The sequence below is a fragment of the Thamnophis elegans genome, chromosome 8 (assembly GCF_009769535.1).
Source record: "Thamnophis elegans isolate rThaEle1 chromosome 8, rThaEle1.pri, whole genome shotgun sequence".
Classification (NCBI taxonomy): domain Eukaryota; kingdom Metazoa; phylum Chordata; class Lepidosauria; order Squamata; family Colubridae; genus Thamnophis; species Thamnophis elegans.
The window spans coordinates 27720769-27744942 of record NC_045548.1 but is presented as its reverse complement, the minus strand read 5'-3'; the positions used below and the strand labels follow the sequence as shown (position 1 = coordinate 27744942).

Below are 24174 nucleotides of genomic sequence, written 5' to 3'. Positions count from 1 at the left end.
TCAAGCTAGAGGTTCTTTTGAACCACCGGAATGGCGAGAATTTGTAGTCGAGAGCAAGACGCGGTAGCGGAGAAAAAAATGAAGCTGCTACGTATTTCCCCCCCCCCCTGTATGCCAGGAATGGTTTAAGAAAGAGTTTACTAAATAAATCTGAAATACTGTATGCTTCCGGTTTGCTATTAGGCTGCTTAGGTTGGCTGTTTTTTTTTTAATCGTTGTATATTGATTGTTATCATCGTCTGCATTTTTCCATCGTGTGATAACATTTGTTCTTGTTACATGCTCTTAATGGTTAAAAAAATAATAATTTAGAAAAGTTGGCCTGCAAATGTCATTAAAAACCCCGTTTTGTGACAGCCTAACTCAGCTGTCATAAGTTATAGATGTATTTAAACATGTACTCACTCATAGTAAAGCTGTATGGTTCAATAAATTCCCATTCATTAAATTTCTAAATGAATGGAAGCAGATTCAATCTCTATGTTGTTTATTTATTTTATTTCATCAACATGAATTAGATAACAGATATAAGTATAAACATGAAATGAATACAAATGCAAAGGAATATTAGAACAGGGACGGTAGGCACTCTGATGAGCTTATGCACCGCTTAGGAATGGGGTGAGGTCAACAGTAGACAGTCTAAGATTAAAGGTTGTATGTTGTAAAAAGCTAAACAAATTGAGCACATAACTCTTATTATGCAATTGTTTACAGAATAAGATAACAACAATTGGATTCCTTGTGAGTTTGTCTTTTGTAACATGTCTGAATTTTTTGGGGCGATGTCTTTAAGTTAATATTAACTCTTGGTGACTTCCTGGACAAGGAAGTTACCTGCAGTTGCAGTTTTCTTTGCAAGATTTCTAAAGATTTCTTCCTAGGACTGAGAGAGTATGACTGGCCTAAGTTACTGAGCTGGCTTTGTGCCTAAGGCATGAATAAAACTCACAGTCTTTCCTGGTTTCTAGCCTGGTTCTTTAACCTTTGCACCATATACTAGCTCTCTTGGCAGAGACAATAGTTTCCATGTTTCCTATAGTGAAAAAATACTTTTTATTCTGAAATTTTTAGTATAGTTTTATCATTACAATCTGTGTAGAAAGTTTTAATGATCTAAAATCTTATAGCTTGTCAGCAGCCCAGAGTCATCTTATAGGGGAGATGGGTCACATAAACATTTAATAAATAAATTAATAAAAGAAATTAATTTTGTAAGCTTCCCAGAGTCGCCTCAGATGGCAACATGGGAAACATATATATTTAATAAATAAATAAAATTTTGACCCATTATTTCTTGCATAATTCTAGCTCATCCTTAAAGACATTTCAGAACAAAGAAATGCAGATGGCATAGTATGCCAAATCCGTGTGTATGGGTCCCATGTAATTTCTGCTATCACTCTTGGAGAGGGGAAAATATTTCTCTAATTTGCCACAATAGTTTATCCAATCTGGTGCTTTCAGTTATGTAGACTTTGTTGTAAAAATCAAATCCAGAAGGCACAAACAGATAACTGATTCAGCAGGATTTATTAACTTCTTGTTATAAATAATAACACACGAGTAAATGTACAATACCAACAGTGGTTCTTCAGATCAGAGCAGCAGGTCCAGACTAGTTTCATTTCCGGCGCAGAGCTTAATACAGACAAGACTAGTTTCAATTTCAATTCTCAGCACAACTCTCAGAGCTGCAGGGCTAAACCACATCCAGGCACCAAGCTGTTTCAGCTCCCATTGGCTGACCTTGTTACTAAGCCCTATTCTTTGGCTGATCTTGTTGCCATGTCTCTGCCAGTTATGAATTCTCTGACAAGTTATACTGATCTCCAGGAAATATTACTTAGTGATAGTAATAACTATCAGAGTAGCATCCTCAGCACAGCAATAACTATTGATGTTTTTTCCTCAACTTTTAAAATCATGCTTATCTTGTATTCCAGCTTTTCTTAATATATATTCAGAATATAGATTGAATAACTAAAGAGAAAGTATAAAGTCTTGCCTCACTTCTTTGCCAATCTGGAAAGGCATTGCGGGAAATAGTTTTCGGATCAGGATTCCAACAAGATACTCTTTAATGTTTTTAAATACCTAAATCCCATTCTCTCTATTAATCAGAGATCTATCTTGTACTTATAGGCATTTGATATTTCCTCCAAAGAAATTTTTGTTATCACAACAACTGATAGAAAAAAAATAACAAGTGAAAACTTTGGTAAGTATACTGTATTTATAATGACAAATCAATTTTATACCAAGGTGCTATTAATTAAATATTAAAGTTCTGCTACTCTTGTTTCACCAATATTTGTCTTGCAATAGCTGCCATTTTTCTTTAAAAAGATTGTTTTGATTCTGAATTTAAAAAACACTAAGATCAAATGATCAGGATTTCAAAAAAAATTATAATGGTATGAGTATTGAAAATTAGAATTCAAAGAATTTAGAATTTAAAAAAATAATATCAGTACAAACATTAACAGGAATGGTTTGGGATGCAAGTAAAGTTTTTATGAGAATATTCTATAAAATATCATACTCAAAAATGAAGAAAAAAGGATTCTGAGCTTTGATTAGATTTTTTGGTAATAATTTGTTTTTGACAAATTATCAATTCGATTGGGAATCTTTTTTGGCATGTGCCAAAAGCAGGGGGAGAGCAGGGGGGTTGTGCGTGGGTGTGCCACACACATAATGCTTTTTGCACGACCCCAGTGCACATGCACGCATGACCAGTGCTCTTCCCCCACCCCCCAATTTTGGAGTGCTTTTTTCACCCTCCCCTGGCTCCAGAGGCTTTATAGGAGCCTGGGGAGGGCGAAAACAGCCGTACCCCCCAGAGGTCCTCCTGAAGCTTCTGGAGCGTGAAAAGCCAGCCCTGCGGGCAAACCGGAAGTTCAAGAACGGACTTCCGGTGTGCTCGTAGGGCCAGCTTTAGACCTCCAGGGGCCTTCAGGAGGTCTCCCTGAAGGCTCCCGAGGGCCAAAAACCAGCCCTATGGGCAAACTGGAAATTCAGGAACAGACATCCAGTGTGCTCATAGGGCCAGTTTTAGCCCTCTGAAGCTTTCAGGAGCATTCAGGAAGCTTCCCTGAAGGCTCCAGAGGGCAAAAAAACGACCCCACGCCATCACGGGCCTAGAGAAACAGTAAAAGCCATCTACTGGAGAGAAGAAGCATAATAACATTTTAAAACAAAGCTGTTGAAGGAGGGTGTGGTCCTTTTCTACTATTTGACTTTATTTTGTCTACGGCTGAGGAAGAAAATAAAGGATCTTCAAAGTGGACTGAACTATTTTGGGACCTGATATTAAAGAGTGGAATAAGAAGAGGGACTGAATTAATTGTGGTAAAATATAAAGATTTTAAAAGTGTGTTACATGTGGAACATGTAGGGTGGGATGTTTGAGAAATTGTTGGAAATGTTAAAAAAATGCACAAGCTATATTAAAAAGTAATAAGGAGCCAGAAAAATTGTTGAAACACAAGGAACAGGAGATAGGAGAGGAACAGACAAGGAACACAAATGAACAAGAAGCTAATGAGGTAGAAAAAGAAATGAAAAACAAAACTCAGTGGGACGATGCTATTGAGATTTATAGAGGCACAAAAAGAGTAGAGAGGGAAAAAGGATAATGGTATCCAAAAAAACCTGAGCCAAAAATAAAGAAAGAAACAATGGGAAGTAGAAAGGAAAAACTTTGGGGAGAGACATGCAAACAATTTATTGAAAAGTGATAGAAAAGATTCAGGAGAAAAGATAGGACACATAAAAAGAAGAAAAAGAAAAAAGAAGATCTAGGAATAGGGGATTAATAAAATGAAATGAAATATCTTAAACATGGCAATCGTATGTATCTAATTAAGATGTGTGTGAATCAAATTAATACCTTTTAAGTCTGCAAATTAATTATGTTAAATGCTTATATTAAAAACTGAATTTGCAGACACGGGTTACTTATACAAAATAGATGGAAAGGAAATGATAAATATGGTTTCTCCCTTTATACCCCTTTACCTCTAAAGGAAACAAAAGATGACATTGTTTATGTATATAATAAAAATAAAAGTTGAAAAATATGAGAAGAAAAGAAATATAGCTAAAATTGGAAATGGAAATAGAAAAATAATGTAAAATGAATTATGCATATGTGAAAATGTTAAAGGGGAAAACCGGACAACACTCTGTTCTCCAGTGCGCTGCTTGGAGAGTCCAAGCATGGGTTAACACAGTCTAACTACCCTATGACTGAGTGAGTTTTTTATCTAGGCCACGTCTCCCTTTGCCTTCATTATTCAGTTTAAAAAACTCAGTTCGCCCATTTGGACTGTTCTGGGGAGCGCTCCAGTCCTAGAGCAGATAACTGGACTCCCTGTGTATTTTTGTTAGTTTTATTGGTTTTATTTTTGCCTCAGTTTTTTCGTTAGATAGTCATACGAGGATCGAAGGCTATTTTAAGGTAATTCTGCTGCTGAGAGGGCTCCGGGCCGTTTCTTTGCCCACTGGCCGCACGCAGAGCGGGAGAACGTGAGTCGCCTGTCCGGTGGTGGCTGGAGGGCGAGTGGATGGTAGTAGGCTTCCCGTTCAGTGCCATTCCCCACTGGGCCGTTGCGGAGGTCGTGAGGTGCGCCTGAGTGCTCTGGCGAGGGCGGCAATACTCTCCTTGCCCAGCAGAGTCAGTGGCCATTTTTGAAGGTTCCGTGCGCTTTGTTTCAGCTGCATGCGCAGCGGCTGCCATTTTGGTAGCCTCGTGGACGGGAGATGTTGTAATATAACTCCTTGTGTAGGTGTGGGTCACCCATGGCCCAGTGCATAACAGGGCATGCGCAGCCACACTGAACCACATAGGAAAAAACAAACTCCTACATAACATAACATCCTGATAGTGCTCCATAACATCCTGATAGTTCATAACATAACATCCTGATGTTCACTCTAGATGTGCCTTACCAATGACGCCCAGGATTTGACCATATATAGACAGAACTTCCCTGAGCAGTAGATTAGCAATTGTAGTTTGACAGACTGTTTAAAATCACATGCTGATTGCTCCTCCTGCCTTTGTCCTATCTCAATAAAAGGGGCTCTCAGACCCCCAATCTGGGTCGCTTCATCCCGAGAAAGATCGTGTCTGTGTCTTTTCTCAACATTGGCTTCATGAGCGACCCACGGGTACTTCACATTTGGTATGGTTACATTTGGTGACCCTGACGTGATTACCTGTGTCGCCAGCCCTTCACTCACCCCCGACTGGGCAAAGTCTCGCAACCAGGGCCGGCTGTCAGCGAACAGAGCACCCTCCCAAATCGTGAGTATGGGCTCGGGCTTCTCGAAGGCTCAGACTGCGCACCTGCAGGAGCTTCGGGATATCGTTAAATCCTCCAGTGCAATTTCTCAAGCGGCAGGTTGCCCGCTCCCCATTCCCCCGAAAAAACATTTCCTCTCTCTATTGGCTTACATCTATAAGAATTGTCCCATTTACCCTGAGAAGGGCTCTCTTAAAGTCTCCTTATGGATCAAATTGGGTATTTACTTCCATGAGGAACCTCGAGCCCCGCCGGAAGTTCTCACTAATTGGAGACTTCTTGTAAGATGCCTTCAAATTCATGAGGAAGACATGCAGGGGGCTGCTCTTAAGCCCTCGGAAACAACTCCCCTGCACTACGAGGAGATTGCCCCTCCTGCTGGCCAGGTGATGGCCCTCTCCAAGACTCCACCAACTCCCCCAGCCCCTCTGGAAGAGAAGACGTCCCCTCTCCCTTCCGCCCCTTCCTCTGCCCCGCAAATGTGGCGCAGCACTCTCCAGGATGCCCTGCGCGATGCTTATAATCAAGGGGACATGGAATTGGCACAGGATTGTTTCCCCGTTTCCTTTCAAACCAACGCAGCTGGGGGGGGTTGTGCCCACTTATACTGCAATCCCCTATAGGGTTATTAAGGATCTTAAGCAAGCAGTTTCCACCTATGGGGTGCAATCCCCATACTGCAAGGGACTGTTCCAAACCCTTTTGTCAGGGGACCCCTACGTGCTGGAGGATTGGAAACTTCTCCTTGGCATGCTTCTTACCCCCTCTCAGTTTGCCATTTGGACCTCCGAATACCTTAGAGAGATTAACAAGGCGATTGCCAGGGGTCTGCCCAACAATGTTACTGCCCCTCAGCTAAAGGGAGGGGATGGGTTTGATACGGGAACTTCACAGGGAGAAAGCATTTCAGCGCCGTTGGAGTGAGGAGAAGGTTACTACTAAGCCCCTCAGTCTCAGACCGCCGCCTAGGTATGCGGGCCTTGTCCGGGGTGCCGGCCTGGCCTGCCTCCCTGTTGCCCAAATCTCGGAGTCTCTGAGGATGGCTGGAGGAGGGAATCCGACCCTCAGGCGGCCCTCTCCTCCCCCGTGGTCTGCGGGCACGCTTCAGCCAGCTGGCTAAGTGCCTGGTGCCCAGCTGCTGCATTGAGCTTCAGGTCTGCTGGAGATAAGGAAGGACACCATGGCAGAAAAGGCAGGGAGGAGCAGGCAGGGCCCTCTGCAAAACGCAGCAGGCTAGGCCCTCCATCTAAGGGAAGTAAAGGAGGGAAAGGCACCAGCAAAAAGGCCTCCCCGGGGTCCCCTGGTGCTAGTGATAGGCTGAGGGAAGGCTCCCGGCCCATTGAGGTCAAGGTCCCGCAATCACAGGGGTTTTCTGTACCTGTGGGCCATGAGTTGGACTCGCCCACGTACCATGGGGAAAGGTGGGACTCCCACTCCTTCCAGGGCAGCAGACCCCCATCCCTGATAGAGAGAAGGTCTGGGGGTGGCTCCCCAGATGCTGTCAGGTGCGACTTCATTTAATAATCAGGAAAGAAACCACTCAATTCCATTTGTTTGAAATTAAGTGTACTTTTACTAATTACAAATGAACAGTAGCGAAGCGAAGCTGAATCTGGTTAATTAGGCACGAAAGCAAAGAATATCATGTATAATTCAATCCCCTCCCCTTGGCACCCAGTCCATAGTCCAATTATAATTCACCCAACTGTCAGGTGGGAGATATCTTCGAAAAACATCACCAGGATGGAATGCTGGACAGTTAACCTTGGCGGGAAACTCCCTTCCTCCACATGCGCAGTAAGATGGTTAGGTCAGCATCTAGAATCTTCCTCCACCACATAATGATTCCCTTCCCAAATACCATGCCCCCCCTCCCCGTTTCAATGGTAGCCGAAGCAGCAGCAAAGCAGAGGCTGACATCCGGGCCTCCTCCAGAAAAGGGCGGTCAGACCTGCAGAAACGAAAAGAACACAAACAAACCAACAGACAACAACACATAAAAGAGAGAAAGGGTAAGGGAGAAAAACAAAAGAAAGGAAAATTAGGAGACTGTCCAAGAATCAGGACTTGTCAGGATAGGCAGAGTAGAACTTGCGGAGCAGATGAGGCGCTCGAACATGGGATCCGTCAACCCATTCAGTGTGAGATGGGGGAAAATGCTTCCAAGCCACTAGGTACTGGACACGGTTTCGCCGCTTACGAGAGTCCAAAATCTCACGGATCTCGAAATGTTGCTCTCCCTCTATCAAAAGCGGTGCAGGTGGAGGAGGGAGAGGTGTTCTCAAAGAAGAAGTGAGGAGAGGCTTCAGGAGATTAACATGAAAAACAGGGTAAACCCGGTTGAGATGCTTAGACAACTGGAGCCGGACGGAAACAGGGTTGATGATCTTGACAATGGGAAACAGGCCAACATACTTGGGGCCCAATTTCTTCGATTTCTGGGGTGTTTGAAGAAATCTAGTGGATAAATAAACTTGATCACCAACTTTGTATTCATAGGGCTTAGTCCGTTTCTTATCAGCCTGTCTCTTATGAGCGCGGTGCGCAGCATCTAGAGTCTGGAGAGCCAAAGGCCAAACGTCCCGAAGGCGATCACTCCACTCGGACAGCGAAGACACCTGCGGCTGCTCGCAAGGAATCTCAGGAATGGGTACAAAATCTTGGCCGTACACAACACGAAAAGGGGTAAAGCCAGTACTGCTGTGCACTGAATTGTTGTAAGCCACCTCAGCGTGAGGCAACAATTCCACCCAATCATCTTGCTGGTAGTTGATGAAAGAACGTAAATATTGTTCCAGCACAGAATTAGTCCTTTCGCAAGCCCCATTAGTTTGAGGGTGGTGGGAGGAGCTTAACCCCTGGGCGGAGCCAGTCCGCTTCAGAAACTCTTTCCAGAATAGGGAGGTGAACTGCACACCCCTGTCCGAAATGATGCGGTCGGGTACCCCATGTAAATGATATATATGAGAGATGAACATCTTAGCGACAGATTTAGCTGAAGGGATCTTGGAGCAAGGGATGAAATGGACTTGCTTGGAGAATAAGTCCGTAACAACCCAGATGACAGTGTGTCCTTGACTCTCTGGAAGTTCAACAATGAAATCCATGGAGATCTCCTTCCACGGGGCTACTGGGCAAGCCACCACCTGGAATAACCCCTGAGGCTTACCCAGAGGGCGTTTAGCAGCAGCACAAGTGGGACAACTAGCAACATAAGCCTCAATGTCCTTTTTCAGTGAGGGCCACCAAAATTGCCCCTTGATGAGGTGTAGAGTCTTGACGAATCCAAAGTGTCCAGCCATCCGGGAGTCATGAGCCCGTTGAAGAACAATGGCTCTAATGGACACAGGAATGTATAACTTTGCCCCAATCCAAGGCAATCCATCTTTCATAGTGCATTCATCCATGTGTTGCTGGAACCAGTCATCCCCAGTAAGGGCCTTTTTTAGGTTAGAAAGAAAGTCCTCAGTGACTTCCACTTTAGAAGTTGCTTGACTTCTAGTAACAACAGGAGCAGCAAAGCTCTTTGTGGGAATGACAGGCTGGACAACACTGAGTTTTGAACAGTTGTACTGAGGGAGCCTGGACAAAGCATGAGCCATAAGGTTTTTCCCTCCTGGAATGTATTTCAAGGTAAAATTGAATCTATTGAAATGCTGAGCCCAGCGCATCTGCTTAGGAAAAAGTTTTCTGGGGGTTCTCAATGCTTCCAAGTTTTTATGATCAGTCCACACCTCGAAAGGGTGCTTGGCGCCCTCCAGAAAATGGCGCCACGTGGATAAGCCCAGCGAACAGCAAAAGCCTCTTTCTCCCAAATGGCCCAACGTCTCTCCGTGTCGGTCAGTTTGCGAGAGGTGTAAGCGCAGGGTTGTAATTTACCTTGGCTATTAGCTTGAAGTAGTACAGCTCCCACTGCCACATCACTGGTGTCAGCTTGGACCACAAAAGGTCCGTCCATGTCCGGGTGTTTGAGGACTGGTTCCTCCGCAGAGAGGCGTTTCAATTTCTCGAAAGCAGCTTGACAGTCCATAGTCCAATCCAGTGGTTTTCTAGGTTTAGACTTGGCCCCTCCTTTCGACTTAAGGAGATTAGTTATAGGGAGAGCTATCTTAGCAAAGGAGAGAATAAATTGACGATAGAAGTTAGCAAAACCCAAAAATTTCCGCAATTGCTTACGTGTACGTGGGGCCTCCCACTCGGTGACAGCTCTGACCTTAGCGGGGTCCATTTCAATTCCCTTGTGGGAGATGCGATAGCCCAGGTAATCAACCTTTTCCTGATGAAATTTGCACTTGGACAATTTGGCATAGAGTTCCGCCGCCTGGAGTTTTTTCAGAACTGTGCGAACAAACTTCACGTGTTCTTCACGTGTTTCTGTGTAAATAAGGATATCGTCTAAATAGACCATTACGCCTTTGTAAAGATGGTCATGTAAAACCTCATTAATTAACTTCATGAAGACTGCTGGTGCCCCCTGGAGGCCAAATGGCATTACCCGAAATTGGAAACAACCAAGGGGGCAGTTGAAAGCAGTTTTCCATTCATCCCCCTCTTTAATTCTGACTCTACAGTACTCTTCTCTTAGGTCCAATTTAGTGAAAATCCGGCCCTTCCCCAGTTGGGCCAACATGTCCTTCATCAGTGGTAAGGGGTACAGGTTCTGAGCAGAGATGCAGTTTAAATTTTTGAAGTTCACACATAATCTGAAGGAGCCATCTTTCTTTTCCCTGAACAATACTGGAGCTGCTACCTTGGGCCTCGCTGGCTCAATGAAGCCCCGTTCCAAGTTTTTATCAATGAATTTCCTCATTTCCTCCATATCTCTAGGGATCATTGAATATATTTGGGGCTTTGGAAGCTTTACTCCAGGTAAAATATCAATGGTGCAATCAGTGGGTCTGTGAGGGGGTAATTTATCAGAAGATTTTTCACTAAAAACATCCTTGAGGTCCCAATATTCCCTTGGTATTCGTTCCTCCCCCTCAATCTTCTCCTGCCCCCCTGGCTGCCAGTGAGGGGGTAGTAGTATCAGAGGCTGGAGCTTCATGTTTTCCCTCTGGGGGTGTGGATGTTCGAATCCGCAACCACCCCTCCCTCCAGTTTATGCGTGGGTTCCATATACAGAGCCAGGGGAGTCCCAAAATAAGGGGTCGGTCCATGCCAGGTGCCACAATAAAAGTTATTATTTCTTGGTGGGTACCCATCCACATCTCGATGGGTTCAGTGGAAAAATGAGCAGGACCGCCTCCCGCAATAGAGCCGTCTATTTGGCAAAAAGCAATAGGGATTTTTAAAGTCTTTAGTTTCAAGCTCAGCTTCTCAACCATTTCAGGGCTTATCATGCAACGGGAACACCCAGAATCTAATAGAACCAGAAGTTTTTCTGTTGTGCCAGAAGAGGGCACTCTAAGTTCAATTGGGATAAGCATAGGGCCAGAGCGGGAACTTACCCAGCGATGAGAATCCTCATCATCAGAGTCGTCAGACGAGCTGGGGCTTCCGTCTCCCTCCTCCTCTGGCTCGAAGCGTCGAGAAACATTTTCAGCAGCGAAGGCGGCCTCCTTCCTCTTGCCTGGAGCCTTCTCAAGTTTCCTCTCCCTCCGGGGGGGGTGGAGCAGGTTGGGTCAGCTTGACGCGGCAATTCACAGCACGATGCCCCTCCTTTCCACAGCGGAAAGAAGCGGAGGGCTTGGCTTTGCTTGCAAAACCTCCCCGGCCCTCACTTGTTGGGCGGGGGGCTTTAGAAGGTGCTGGGGGGGGGGGTTTTCTCAACTTCTCCCTCTTCCATGCAACGAAGCCTGATTAAGTCTAACTCAGTGTCTGCAGCGTTCTCATACCAAGGTTCTAAATGACGGGGAAGGCATCTGTTTATGCATTGCTGGTAAACATCTTTATCCAAGCCATCAGCGAATCGATCCAGCAAGGCCTCTTCCGACCACCCCCTCATATAAGCTGACAATTCCTGGAATTCCTGCACATAGTCAGGCACAGTTTTCTTTCCCTGTTTAAGGGCCATAAATTTCAGCCTAGCGCGACGCTCGGTCAAAGGGTCGTCGAACCTTCTCCTCATGGCTGCCATAAATTCATCAAAATTCCTCAGGAGAGGGGAATTGCTATTATGTAGTCCGACCATCCAGTTGGCTGCTTTCTTCTCCAAGGCCATTAACACCATTCTTACTTTAGATTCATCTGTCTCTAAATCAGGCCCATATATTTCCATATAATTCCAGACCTGAATAATAAACAACCCGAGACCTCTGGGTTCTCCATCGTACTTTACGCTTAAGGGTGGGACCTTAGCCATCCGGCGTCGCCTGCCCCCCCTGGTCTCAGAATGTCTCTAACCGCAGGGGGGGAGGTTGGTTCTGGGTTTTCTTGCGCACATCCCCCTTCGGCCCCTCCAGTCTCCCTTAAGCTATGCAGTGAATACCTTTTCTCCAGTTCCTCTGTTGTTTCCCTTTCCACAGCTCTCTCTCGAATTCGGCGTTCACTCCATGCCTCTTCGAGGAGCCTCATGACGTGGGAGATTTTGTAGTCTTCCCCTCCAGAGCCACTCCAGTCAGCCGCTGGCTTTTTCTTTGGCCTCTTTCTTGTAACTCCAGCTTGTAATTCCTCAGGTTCCTCTTTCTGTCCCACACCCCAAGTCCATCTGGGATGGACAGCAGGTTCTTCCACTCTCAGGTCGGCTAGTCTTTCTGTTAGAGATGGTCCTGCCGCTGCACCCATGTCTTCCTCCTGGTCGTTTTCATGCAAAGACATTTTCTTTCTGTGAAGGCACCCCCCTCGGTAGTTGTTCGCTCCAGGTTGGGTGCGAGGTGAGATTCAGCTTATTGTGAGGTGCGACTTCATTTAATAATCAGGAAAGAAACCACTCAACTCCATTTGTTTGAAATTAAGTGTGCTTTTACTAATTACAAATGAACAGTAGCAAAGCTAAGCTGAATCTGGTTAATTAGGTGCGAAAGCAAAGAATATCATGTATAATTCAATCCCCTCCCCTTGGCACCCCAGTCCATAGTCCAATTATAATTCACCCAACTGTCAGGTAGGAGATATCTTCGAAAAACATCACCAGGATGGAATGCTGGACAGTTAACCTTGGCGGGAAACTCCCTTCCTCCACATGCGCTGTAAGATGGTCAGGTCAGCGTCTAGAATCTTCCTCCAGCACATAATGATTCCCTTCCCAAATACCATGTCCCCCCTCCCCGTTTCAATGGCAGCCGAAGCAGCAGCAAAGCAAAGGCTGACGGGCTACCCCGACTCCCCTAGCTCATCTCTGAGGGAGGAGCTGGGACCCTTCCAGGGTCTACTCCCGGCGGAGGAGGGACCCAGCTCAGGGAGACGCAGGAACGGGCCAGTCTACCTGGACCACGGCCTAGAGAGGACAAAGGTCCGGCCTTGTCAGCGGAGATGAGGGAGGTCATCTCCATTGCCATCTCCCAAGGGATTGCCGAAGGCATAAAACATAAAGAAGCAGGAAAACCCAGGATTTCCAAGCCTAAACGGGTTTCTGCCACTGCTCAGGTTCAGGCTCCGGCCTCTCCTGGCACCTCGGTCGCCACGGAAGAGGCGGTTTGGGAGGAAGAGGAGGAGGCAGGGAGCTTTGAGCTGTCGGAGGATGAAGACCTATCTCCTGACAAGTTGGCCTTTACAGGCCTGTTCAAGCCCACATTATTTAAATCTATTTTACATAAGGCCATAGTGGCTACTGAACTAGGTTCCACGCCCAAGGGTACGGCCGCTGCAGCCTCCTCCTCGAAGGATCATAAGGAAGGTCTGTTCAAAGAGAACGCACCCACTCAGGAGTTAATTCCAGTCCCAGATCTGTTTATGGACATGGTCCAAAGATAGTGGGCCCAGCCTGGTACCTTGACCAATCCTAGCAGAGGGGATAAAGTCTTTTATTCTGTTGAGGGTAAGATGGAAGATGTGCTGAAACTGCCCGAGGTGGATGCTTCGATGGTTTCCTTGACATCAAATTTGAACCTGCCAACAGACCTCCTAGATGGCCTCAAGGCGGAGGATAAACATTCTGAGAAAGCTTGCCACAAGACGCACCAGGCGGCCGCCTGGGCTATCAGAACGTCCATCTCGGCCTCTTTCTTCACCCGGGCATCCCTTCTTTGGCTCAGGCAGCTGAGGGCTAAACCTCCTGCCAGGGGATCCCGGTGGAAACATGATCTCAGCAAAATTATCACTGCGGTAGAATACTCAGTGGATGCCTCGTTGAATGCTGCCAAATTTGCCTCTAGGGCATTAGCATCCAACGTTACCTCGCGCCGGCTGCTGTTGCTCCGCCACTGGCAGGCCGACATGAAGGCAAAATGGAAGCTGGCTTCCACCCCATTTAAGGGGGGGCAGCTTTTTGGGGATGCCCTGGACAAGTTTGTCATTGAAATGAAGGACAAGCGCAAGATTCTCCCGGCCACCTTGAAGAAAAACGAGCGCAAGGGCTCTGGTTCCTTTTGGAAGCAGTCTTTTCGGGCTCAGGAGGCTAACCACCGTCCACGTCTTCCTCCTATTATAGACCCTACTCCCAGGGTGGGGATAGGGGTCAGGACAGGGGTCCCTTTGGGTCCCGTGGCAGGCAGCAGCAACAGCATGGGAGCAGGAGCAGATCTCCCTCTGCCAAGGGGCGGTTCGCCACCCAGACCCCCAGTGGCTGCAACTAGCCATCTGGCACTTGAGGGGGAGCTCCTGAGGAGGCAGAAGCTCTCATACAAGGTCATTCATACTATCCAGGTGTCCAGGAGGCCTTCGACCACCAGGGTATACGAGGCGACCTGGGCTGCTTTTTCTTCTTGGTGCCAGAAGGGCATAAGGGATGTGTCTGCCTCAGTTCCCCAATTGCTGGACTTTCTGCAGGAGGGATTGGACAGGGGATTGGCCTCCAGCACCCTCCAGCGTCAGGTCGCGGCCTTGTCCACCATCCTCCTCAATGGGTCTTCCCATCCCCTGAGCCAACACCCGCAGGTCAAGAGCTTCCTGAAGGGCGCGGCAAACATCTGTCCCCGAGCGGTCCACCGTTACCCATCCTGGGACCTGCCACTTGTTCTTCGGGCCCTGACGGGGGCACCATTCGAGCCGCTTTGACAAGCAAGTCTTCTCCATCTGACTCTCAAGACTGCGTTTCTCGTGGCCATCACGTCCGCAAGACGGGTGTCCAAATTGGCGGCTCTTTCCGTCAGGTCAGATCTATGCACTGTTCACACTGACAGAGTAATTCTGAGACTTGACCCCACATTTGTTCCAAAGATCAACACCATATTTCATCGGGCTCAGGAGGTAATACTCCCCGATTTCTGTCCCAAGCCGTCGCATCCTAAAGAACGTGACTGGCACAAATTTGACGTGAGGCGCATGGTCAGAATTTACATTAAGAGGACCAAGGAGTTTCGGTGGTCCGAATCCTCCTTTGTGTCATTTCATCCTGGGTCGCTAAGTCGCAAGGCGTCTTCCCACACCGTTGGGCATTGGTTGCGGGCCTGCATCAAGTTTGCCTACGAACATCAGGGCAAGTCTGCTCCTAGCCGGGTGACTGCACATTTGATGAGGAGCGCCGCCACCTCTGCGGCGTGGGCGACCCAGGCATCAATTCTTGACATTTGCTTCTCCCACTGCATTTATCAGGAACTATAAGATTGATACCTTTGCCTCAGCTGAAGCCTCTTTTGGACGGAGAGTTCTACAGAAAGTCCCAGAGGCTCCAGAGGCTCAGGTCTCTTCCCACCCGGGGACACAATAGCTTGGGCATGTCCCACACTTGGACTCTCCAAGCAGCGCACTGGAGAAAGACCATTGGCTTACCTGAACGGTCGTTCTCTGAGCGCTGCGAGGAGAGTCCAATCCCGCCCGGGTTCCTCGTACCTCGAGGATGATGACTGGATGTACTGTTGAACGGGCTTCCTGCTCGGTGCTATTTCGTTTTTTAAACTGAATAATGGAGGTAAAGGGAGGCGTGGCCTAGAGAAAAAACTCACTCAGTCCTAGGGCAGATAGACTGTGTTAACCCACGCTTGGACTCTCCTCGCAGCACCCAGAGAACAACCGTTCAGGTAAGCCAACGGTCTTTCACAAAATAATTTTAATTATGTAACAAAAAAAATAAAAAACTTTGGGGAAAAAATGATGTAAAAAGAAAAAAATGACAAAGAAATTCCCAAAGAAAGTAAATATCTTTTACAACAATTGTTGATATTAACAGTAAAAGAATGGAAATAAAAAAGAACACTTCTTTTGAATTTACAAATAAACTACCAAAATTATAGGCATATTATAAAGTTATTATATCTTCAAGAGGGAGATACTATATTAATGGATAATATGGCAATACGAAAAGCATTTTATCAGTATTGATTTTACAGCCTGATACTTGGAAGACACAAATATAGCATTAATATCTAAGAAAGACAAGCTTTGACTTAGGCCACAAATTATAGACCAATATAATTAATAAGGGTTATAAATTGTACTTTAAATGATTTTAGTTGGTGGACTAAGAATAATTTTTACAAGAATTTATTCACAAAGCTTAATGTAAATTTTATTTTAAAGACAATGTTGGAATTATGCTGGATATTCTTGAATAGCGTAGTGAAAATTGCCAAATAAAAAGGTATTTTTCTGCTAGGTTTTAAAAAATGTATAAGAATATAAAGATAATCTTGATGAAACAATGCAATCGTTATTAAAAGAAAATAAAAAGCATTTCAGACTTGGGAAGAGGAAAAAGAAAAGTAATTCTGTCAAAAGTAATAAGAGGGCAGACTGATATTCTGGTAAACTTTCACAATTGGATTATACCCAAGAATAGAGTAGCATTCCTGAAATCCTTGCTCTGTTTTCTTACCTGGCCTATCTTGAAGGGATAGCAAAAATTAAATAAAACAGTTTACTAAAAAGCCTTACACTTATTTTTTTTTTAAAAAAAACTTTCAGAAATTACTCAAGAAAAGAATAATTACACGTATCCCTCACTTACTGACCACAACTGGAACTGTCAATTCCTTCACTGAGCTATGTGGTTATAAAGTGAAACATTACACAACCATACCTGACTTATAGCATTAGTTTCTCAGTTCAGGCTGTAATTATTAAACAAATCACCGCTAGTTGTTAAGCATGACATCATGTGATTGGGACTTGTGACTTCCTCTGCGCATGTGCAGAAGCAAAAAACGAGAGAACCGGTTCGGGGGCATGGCTGGCCTGAGTTGCTGCCGGTTCCAGCGACCCGGGCCGCCAAACCACTACCGGTTCAGCCGAACCAGTACCCACAACTGCTCTGAAGGTCACAAATGGCAATCCCATTAACTTGGGACACTGCAACTCCTGTAAATGTGTACTGGTTGCCATTCACCAAAATCACCATCATATAAGTTATGGGGATGCTTTGACAGTCAAAACTTCAAAGACCATTTATAAGTCTGTTTTTCAAATGTTGTAACTTGGAACAATCACTGAATGAATGGTCAGGAATAAGAACTATCAGCATAATTTAAAAATCTGCCTTGTTTTGAACCAGCAACCTTCTATATGCTAAGCAAATATCACAGTCACTGTGCTATGCAAACTCTATTATTAATGAGAGAAATAGAATTAGAAAATGTCAGAGTGAGGGGTAAGCATTGGTTAGATTGAAGGGTCAATCCTTCTGCAAAGTAGCAGGTGATTTGCAGAGATCAGCCTAGAAGCTGAAGGGTTGTCTCCCAAGAGCAGGAGTACAGGTAGTCCTTGACTTATGATGACATTTGAGACCAGAATTTCCATTCATAAGCAAGATGGTGCTTCAGGGAGTGCCCAATTTTAAGGGATTCGCTGCAATTGTCACGTGAATTGTGGTTGTTAAGCAAATCTGGATTTTCACATTTGTTTTTGCTTGTTGAACACCAACTGGGAAGGTCATGAATGACAATCACATGACTTGGACACTGCAACTGTTGTAAATCCATGCCAGTTGCCAAGTGCCCAAAGGTTTACCATGTGACGGGGTGTATGTGCTGTGATGGTCATAAGTGCAAGGACCAGTTGTAAGTCACTTTTTTCAGTGTCATTATAACTCTAAATGGTCACTAAATTAATGGCTATAAGTTGGTGACTACTTGCATTTAAGGTAAAATAACAAAATTATTTTGGGAATGGAGGAGAAAAATGTGACAGATCACTTTAAATGTGAGTAAGGGAGTAATATGTGGCAATAGGGCAACTGACAGATTGTAAAGCCGTATTGGAAACAAGCATTTAAGAAATTAGTACATTGTAGTATTACATTTTTCCTTATTTAAAGTTTCATATATATCTTGTAGATCAAATTGTTAAAGACAAGATGACTCTCTACTTACTACAAAGAGTTGATCAGTTGCTCACTTCAGCAACAAAGGAGTGCATTGAGTTTTTGCCACATTATAACACACTTCTGAAAAGTGGAACATATGAATACTATGACAGCAAAGGGCAAACTCCTCTTCGTAAGTATTTAAATATTAATAGTATATCTGGAAGTCAATGAGTGGTGTGGTGGACCAGAGATGGAGCTCTCGCCTTACAATCAAGAGGGTGTGAGTTCAATCCTAGGTAGAGGCACATATTTCTCCCTTTGGACACAATGAGAATATGTCTGCTGAAGAAAACTCCGCATTGGCGATAGGAAGGGCATCTGGCCAGTAAACACACTACTAGCTCCATTCAGTTTCCCAGACTCCACCTCACAAGGTATTATGGGGTCATTAAAGAGAATGATGATATGTGGAAGTCAATGCATTGTGTTTTTATTTTTTAATCAAGTGCTGTTGTTTTAAATATTATCCTTGAAAATGGCAGAATGAATGGAAGCTTTCCGTTTTCTTTTTCCATGAGAAAGCAGATTTCTTTCTTTCTATTCTCATTATAGTTAAGCTCTCTTGCTAGATCATCCTTATCAACTGGGTTAGTAATCTTGACATGCCTGCAGTTTGTGTTTTTTAAAATTCAGTTTTATTTCAGGTTTGTTTCACTTCTAGTTGATTCGTTATCAATTTTCAATCAAGGAATTATGAGTTTGGGATGGGGAAAATCTTCAAAGCTTTTGCACTAATTCTGGCTTGAATTCCTATGATCTGTTGCACAATAAATAAGTCAAAATTGCTGTCATTGGTCAGTTTGGCAGAAGACTTAAAAATAGGCTTTTTGTGGAGTAAAATATACAGTAGCATTTGTTGCCTCTTTTAGTCTTTAAGGGGACCCCAATGAACATGTACCATAAGTATAATGGAATGTGTGAATTAACTTGGGGAAAGAGGGGAGGAGATGCTGCCTAGGAAACAATCAGACAAGAGAGGCAGGAGCCCCCCATTGGCTTAGCAATCAGAGAAAGAAACTTAGGAAGAAACTGCCCTAATGGACCAAGTACTTAAAAGTGGCAATGAAAAGTTTGTGCCTTCAGATATACAAGATTCTGGTAATAAAGCCTTGCAAAAAAAATAAAATCAGTTTATCTAGTCTTGTTTCCTGTCGATTTATCTGGGACGGCTGACATCAATCTTGCCAATCCCCTACTCTTTTCCAAACAAAGAAATTTATAGAATGAAATCCAATTCTTAAGAAACACCGTAAGATATAGTAGATCTTCCATTTGACTTTTATTAAATTCATCTTCAAATTCTTTTATCTGTCTAACATTTTTTTTTTTTAGTTTCCTATAGATCCTTTCCAAACTGAGTTGTTTCCTTTTTGTTCGATTTTCCATTTTTAGAATTCCCATTCCTATTTATACTTTGGTAAAATTTCCTGTGGTCTGGTTGCCTTATTGTGTTACTTTTCCTAGTTATTATTTATTGCTTTATTATTTCCAAAGCTTTTTTGTACCAAGCCAACATTTTTAATTAGACTTGTCCTGATTCTTAAAATTCTTTAGTGTTTGCTCTTTCTTGTTCTTCAGATAACATTCTGATCTTTATTTATTTTGGTCTCCAGTCTTATCATTCACTTTAGGATTGAATATAATTTTGCTTTTAATTTTCTAATTTTGATATCCAATTTTTCTGTAGCTACCATTGCTGTACTGTAGGCAAGGTAATTGGTCTGTTCAATGGATGCTATTTTAATCCTTGCACATGCCTTATTTACATCCTTCATAATAAGTGCCAGATCTTTCTTGGGCAATACTTGAGATTGTACTAAAAATAGTTAATGTTAGAAACTACTTTGAATGTCAAGATCTGAAAATCAGAATTGAAAGATTGTATCATAAACTGGCCCCCATGATCGCCATCTTGGACATTGACAAAATTTCCATCTGTCAATTGGATCTGCAGATCTTCCAAGTCGACACATTATGGCATCCTAGGTTCTTGGGAAGAACTCAATGCATAGGAAAGCCAAGAGCAACGAAAGACCTAGGAGTTGTCATTTCACATTTTTTGTGTGTCTAATACTAAATAAATTATTTTATTTCAGACCATTTGTTTAGAACAGTAGACAAGAAGGGAGCATGACAAGTTTGTAAATAAGACTTCTGTTATTTAGTTGTGTGCTGAATGAAATACATTGTTTTTTGCTTTTCTCAGTCATTTTCGTATCATTACTCCCAGCAGTAATGATATGAAATGAAAACTGAAGAAGAAATTATTCCTGGAACATATTGAACTAAGGATGTAAATATACTACTATTTTTGTCAGATCATGTTGACTAATATAATGATTTGCCAAAATGAAAAGAGCCCCCAAAGGGATTGTAAATATTTGAGTATTTTCTAACTCATAAGTTCCAGTGTTCTAATACACTGCAACAATACTAAAATGCAGCATGTGCAATGTTTGTAATTTAATTCCAAAAAGGTGGTCTATAAGCATGAACTTGGCATTTGTCTATAACTTTTAAAATAAATTATATTTTTTCTTGAGATTATTTTTCATTTTCCCTGAATTATATTTTTAGAATCGGGTCATAAGCCTTGCACATCCCTACGATGTAAACATGCATATATACATAGCTATGAGAGAGAAAGGATATGTATACTACATACACTATTGGATTTCAATTATAAAGGCATAGATTTCTAATATACCTGTCAATGTGGTTTCTTTTGGAAGCAGAGTAAACATTTGCATTGTAATTTGCATTGCGTGAATTTGTTTTCATAATGATAATTCTTAGAAAAAAATCTTTTTATTTAGCATATGCACTTGCAGAATTGATTGATAACTCCTTATCAGCTACTTCTCAAAATTCTGGAATTCGGTGCATACAGTTAAAACTGGTAAGATGTCAAATAATATTTAAAATATTTTATAGACAGATTTTATTCTTGTATTTTCATATCCTGCTGCTTTTTTCTGTAACAGTTATTTGATGCTAGCCAAGGAAAACCAGCTGTTGCTGTGATTGATAATGGAAGAGGCATGACTTCTAAACAACTAAACAACTGGGCTGTGTATCGATTGTCAAAGTTTATACAACAAGACAATATAGAAAGGTTAGAACATTCTAATCTTAATTTATGTTTAAGTATTAAATATATGCATTGAATCAGTCTAGCACTTTGGGATAATAAAAAAGAAATGTTCATTATCCCAATCTGCTAGACTATTATTGTAAGTGAAAATGAATGTAATGTTATATATGAGTCAATGCACATTGTAAATATATCCATTGATGCAGTATCTAAATATTATATTGAGGCATAACAAAATCCTTCCCCATCTTTTAGTTATAGTAAATAACTTGTATTTTATAGTGTTTTATTTTTATTATATTCATTTTTTTCATATTGTTTTATTCTTTTTAACATAATGAGCTTCACCTTGTGGTGAGATGAGCAGCAAACAAATTTAATAAATACAATAAAAAATAAATATCCATGAAACATATCCCTAGCTAATTGTGCATTAGCTTACTTTTTAGTTCAAGTACGGTCTCAGAAAGTCAGATGCAAATAACCAGGTACACACAATCCAATTAAACTGATTTATTGCTACACAGCTATGCGCAGGTATCTTCTCAGATAATGGTTAGCACCTGCTAGGAATTGGATAAGGGTCTACAGAATTCAAGTGAGGAAGTTGGGATTCCAGGTTGATTCCTCTTTTAACTCTGGTTCTGCCACTCCTCCTCCTACATAACATAACGCAACAAAGCCTAGTATTTTCTGTGATCTAGCTCGTCTGTTATTTCTACATGCTCAGAAATCCAAATGAAAGTTCAAATACATTTTAATATTTCAGAGTTTATCTTATACTTTTAATCAATTTGCAGTTTGATTTCTGCGCATCTCCTAACTTGCCAATACAGGGATACTTTCATACTCATCGTTGTTTCATTCCTGTGTAATGCTGTAGGTCATAGATGGACAATTAGTACATGCAAGGTGCATATGGTTCACTGGCACTCTATTGATGATCCATAGGGCTCCACCAATGAGAAGGAGCAACATTTTCCCCAAATTTTTTTCAGGGAAAGGGTTGAAGAGTTTTGAGGGGCAAATGTGTGGTTTACCATATTTTTCAGAGTATAAGACGCACCGGAGTATAAGACACACTAACGTTTTGAAGAGGTGGGGTTTATTTTTTAAAAAAAAGGTTTTGCACTTTGCACCCCTTCTAAAAAGAGGCCGTTTTTCACGAAAATGGGCCTGGTTTTTTTTTTCCCAAAAAAGGCATGAGTAGCCTTTAGGAGGCTTGTAGAGTGCTCCTGTGGGCTGGGGAAGGGGCGAAATTGAGCAAAAAATGGCCCATTTTTTGTTCATTTCTGCCCTCCCCAGCCCCCAGGAGCATTCTGCAAAGCTCCTAAAGGCTATACATGGCCATTTTGGTGAAGGGGGCGGGGTTTCAGGAGGCAAAAAATGCTGTATTCAATGTATAAGCAATGTATACACACCCAGATTTTCAGCTTCTTTTTTGAGGGAAAAAGGTGCGTCTCATACTCTGAAAAATACGGTAAATTTTATCCCTAACAAAATCAGATTTGGTTACTTTTTCCTATGAGAGGTTATGGGACAAAATGAATATGTTAAAGCACCCATTTTGCCAATAAACTGTACCAGAACACAAAGTCTAAAATTGTGAGCTCACTCCGATTATGTTGTGACATCATCAACCGTATCCTTTGTCAAATTTGGACAGAGCCTATTAACAGAGTATATCCTTAGGAGAAAAAAGAAATGTATTTCTCAATTTGTAGTTTCCATAAAGTACTGCAATGTTCCTGAACATTTCTATAAATATATGGTATATGCATTTTATAATGTAGATATCAAAGGATATTTCACAAAATTTATATATAACTATTTTTATCACTCCAAAGCATTGTTATTGATTATTGTTTTAATTTCATTTAATATCTATACATTTAACAGTTTCTATTTTTTTTCTTGTATTCATTTTTTGTATCAGTGATCATTCAGGATATGTAATTCCTCAACCAATACCTCGCAGCTTAAACAGTGATATATCGTATTTTGGGGTTGGTGGTAAACAAGCTGCGTTTTTTGTTGGACAGTCTGTTAGAGTAAGTATAGTCTAATATTGCTTAATTGATCTGGATTAATAGTAGGCTGATCAGGATCCTGCTTCTTCTAAGAAGATTGTGAATGTATGGAGAATGGGCCAATTGTTTGTGGTAGAAGACAAAGTTTGCCAGGCTGTGTTTGGGGTGGTAAAGATTTCAGTGTCAAGTTACAGTATTGAAATAACATCTCTGCAGTATTTACAATACAATATAATGGCAGAGTTGGAAGGGACCTTGGAGGTCTTCTAGTCCAACCCCCTGCAGGAAACCCTATACCAACAATGTCTAACCTTTTTTGGTTCATGTGCCATAAGCGGGGGGACGGGCGTGCGCAGGCGTACCACACCCATAATGCAATGCATGCACCCATAATGCAATGCATGCCACACCCATAATGCAATGCATGAAACCACCCACCCACCCCTGTGCGCATGCGTGCATGACAGGCGCAAACACACACACACACACACACACACATACACATTTTTTGCATGCTTTTTTCACTTTCAGCAGGCTCCATGGGCTTTATAAGAGCCTGGGGAGGACAAAAACAGCCTCCTCTGCCTACCCCCGGAAGCCCTCCGAAAGCTTCAGGGACGGCTTCCCTGAAGGCTCTGGAGGACAAAAATGACCCTACGAGCAAACCGGAAGTTACTTCTGGTTGGTCCATTGGCCCCTGAAGGCTCCAGAGGGCTTAAACCGGCCCTATGAGCAAACCAGAAGTCTGTTCCCAAACTCCCAGTTTGCTCGTAGGACCATTATTTACGCTACGGAGGCTTCAGGGAAGCTCCTGAAGCCTCCGCAGGACCTCGTGGGGAGGCTGTTTTCGCCCTCCCCAGGCTCCTATAAAACATCCGCGCTGGCCAGCTGACAGGGCAACGCCTCACGTGTCCTGACAAATGGCTCCATGTGCCACTTGTGGCACGTGTGCCATAGGTTCACCATCCCGGCCCTATACCATTTCAGACAAATGGCTATCCAACAGCTTCTTAAAGACTTCCAGTATTGGGGCATTCACAACTTCTGGAGGCAAGCTGTTCCACTGATTAATTGTTGTAACTGTCAGGAAATTTCTCCTCAGTTCCAAGTTGCTTCTCTCCTTGATTAGTTTCCACCCATTGCTTCTTGTTCTGCCCTCAGGTGCTTTGGAGAATAGTTTGACTCCCTCCCGGAAAACTGCTATCATGTCTCCCCTAGTCCTTCTTTTCATTAAACTAGACATACCCAGTTTCTGCAATCGTTCTTCATATGTTTTAGCCTCCAGTCCCCTAATCATCTTTGTTCTTTGTTGTGTGAGAACTGCATTGCTGTTATGGGGTAATAAATCTTTCCCTTGCTATGTTTTTATATTTCATAGAATTATGAAGCCAGGTTTAT

At 43.0% G+C, this 24174-nt stretch overlaps 1 protein-coding gene across 1 annotated transcript in view; it reads left to right on the top strand.

Annotated features, from left to right (window-relative positions):
• The window catches only part of SMCHD1 (structural maintenance of chromosomes flexible hinge domain containing 1), a 90936-nt gene that overhangs the window by 411 nt on the left and 66351 nt on the right, over positions 1-24174 (top strand). Inside the window, 5 exon segments of the mRNA XM_032223079.1 lie at positions 2146-2221; positions 17621-17782; positions 20469-20551; positions 20637-20767; positions 22683-22797. Coding sequence (XP_032078970.1) covers positions 2146-2221; positions 17621-17782; positions 20469-20551; positions 20637-20767; positions 22683-22797 — 567 coding nt within the window.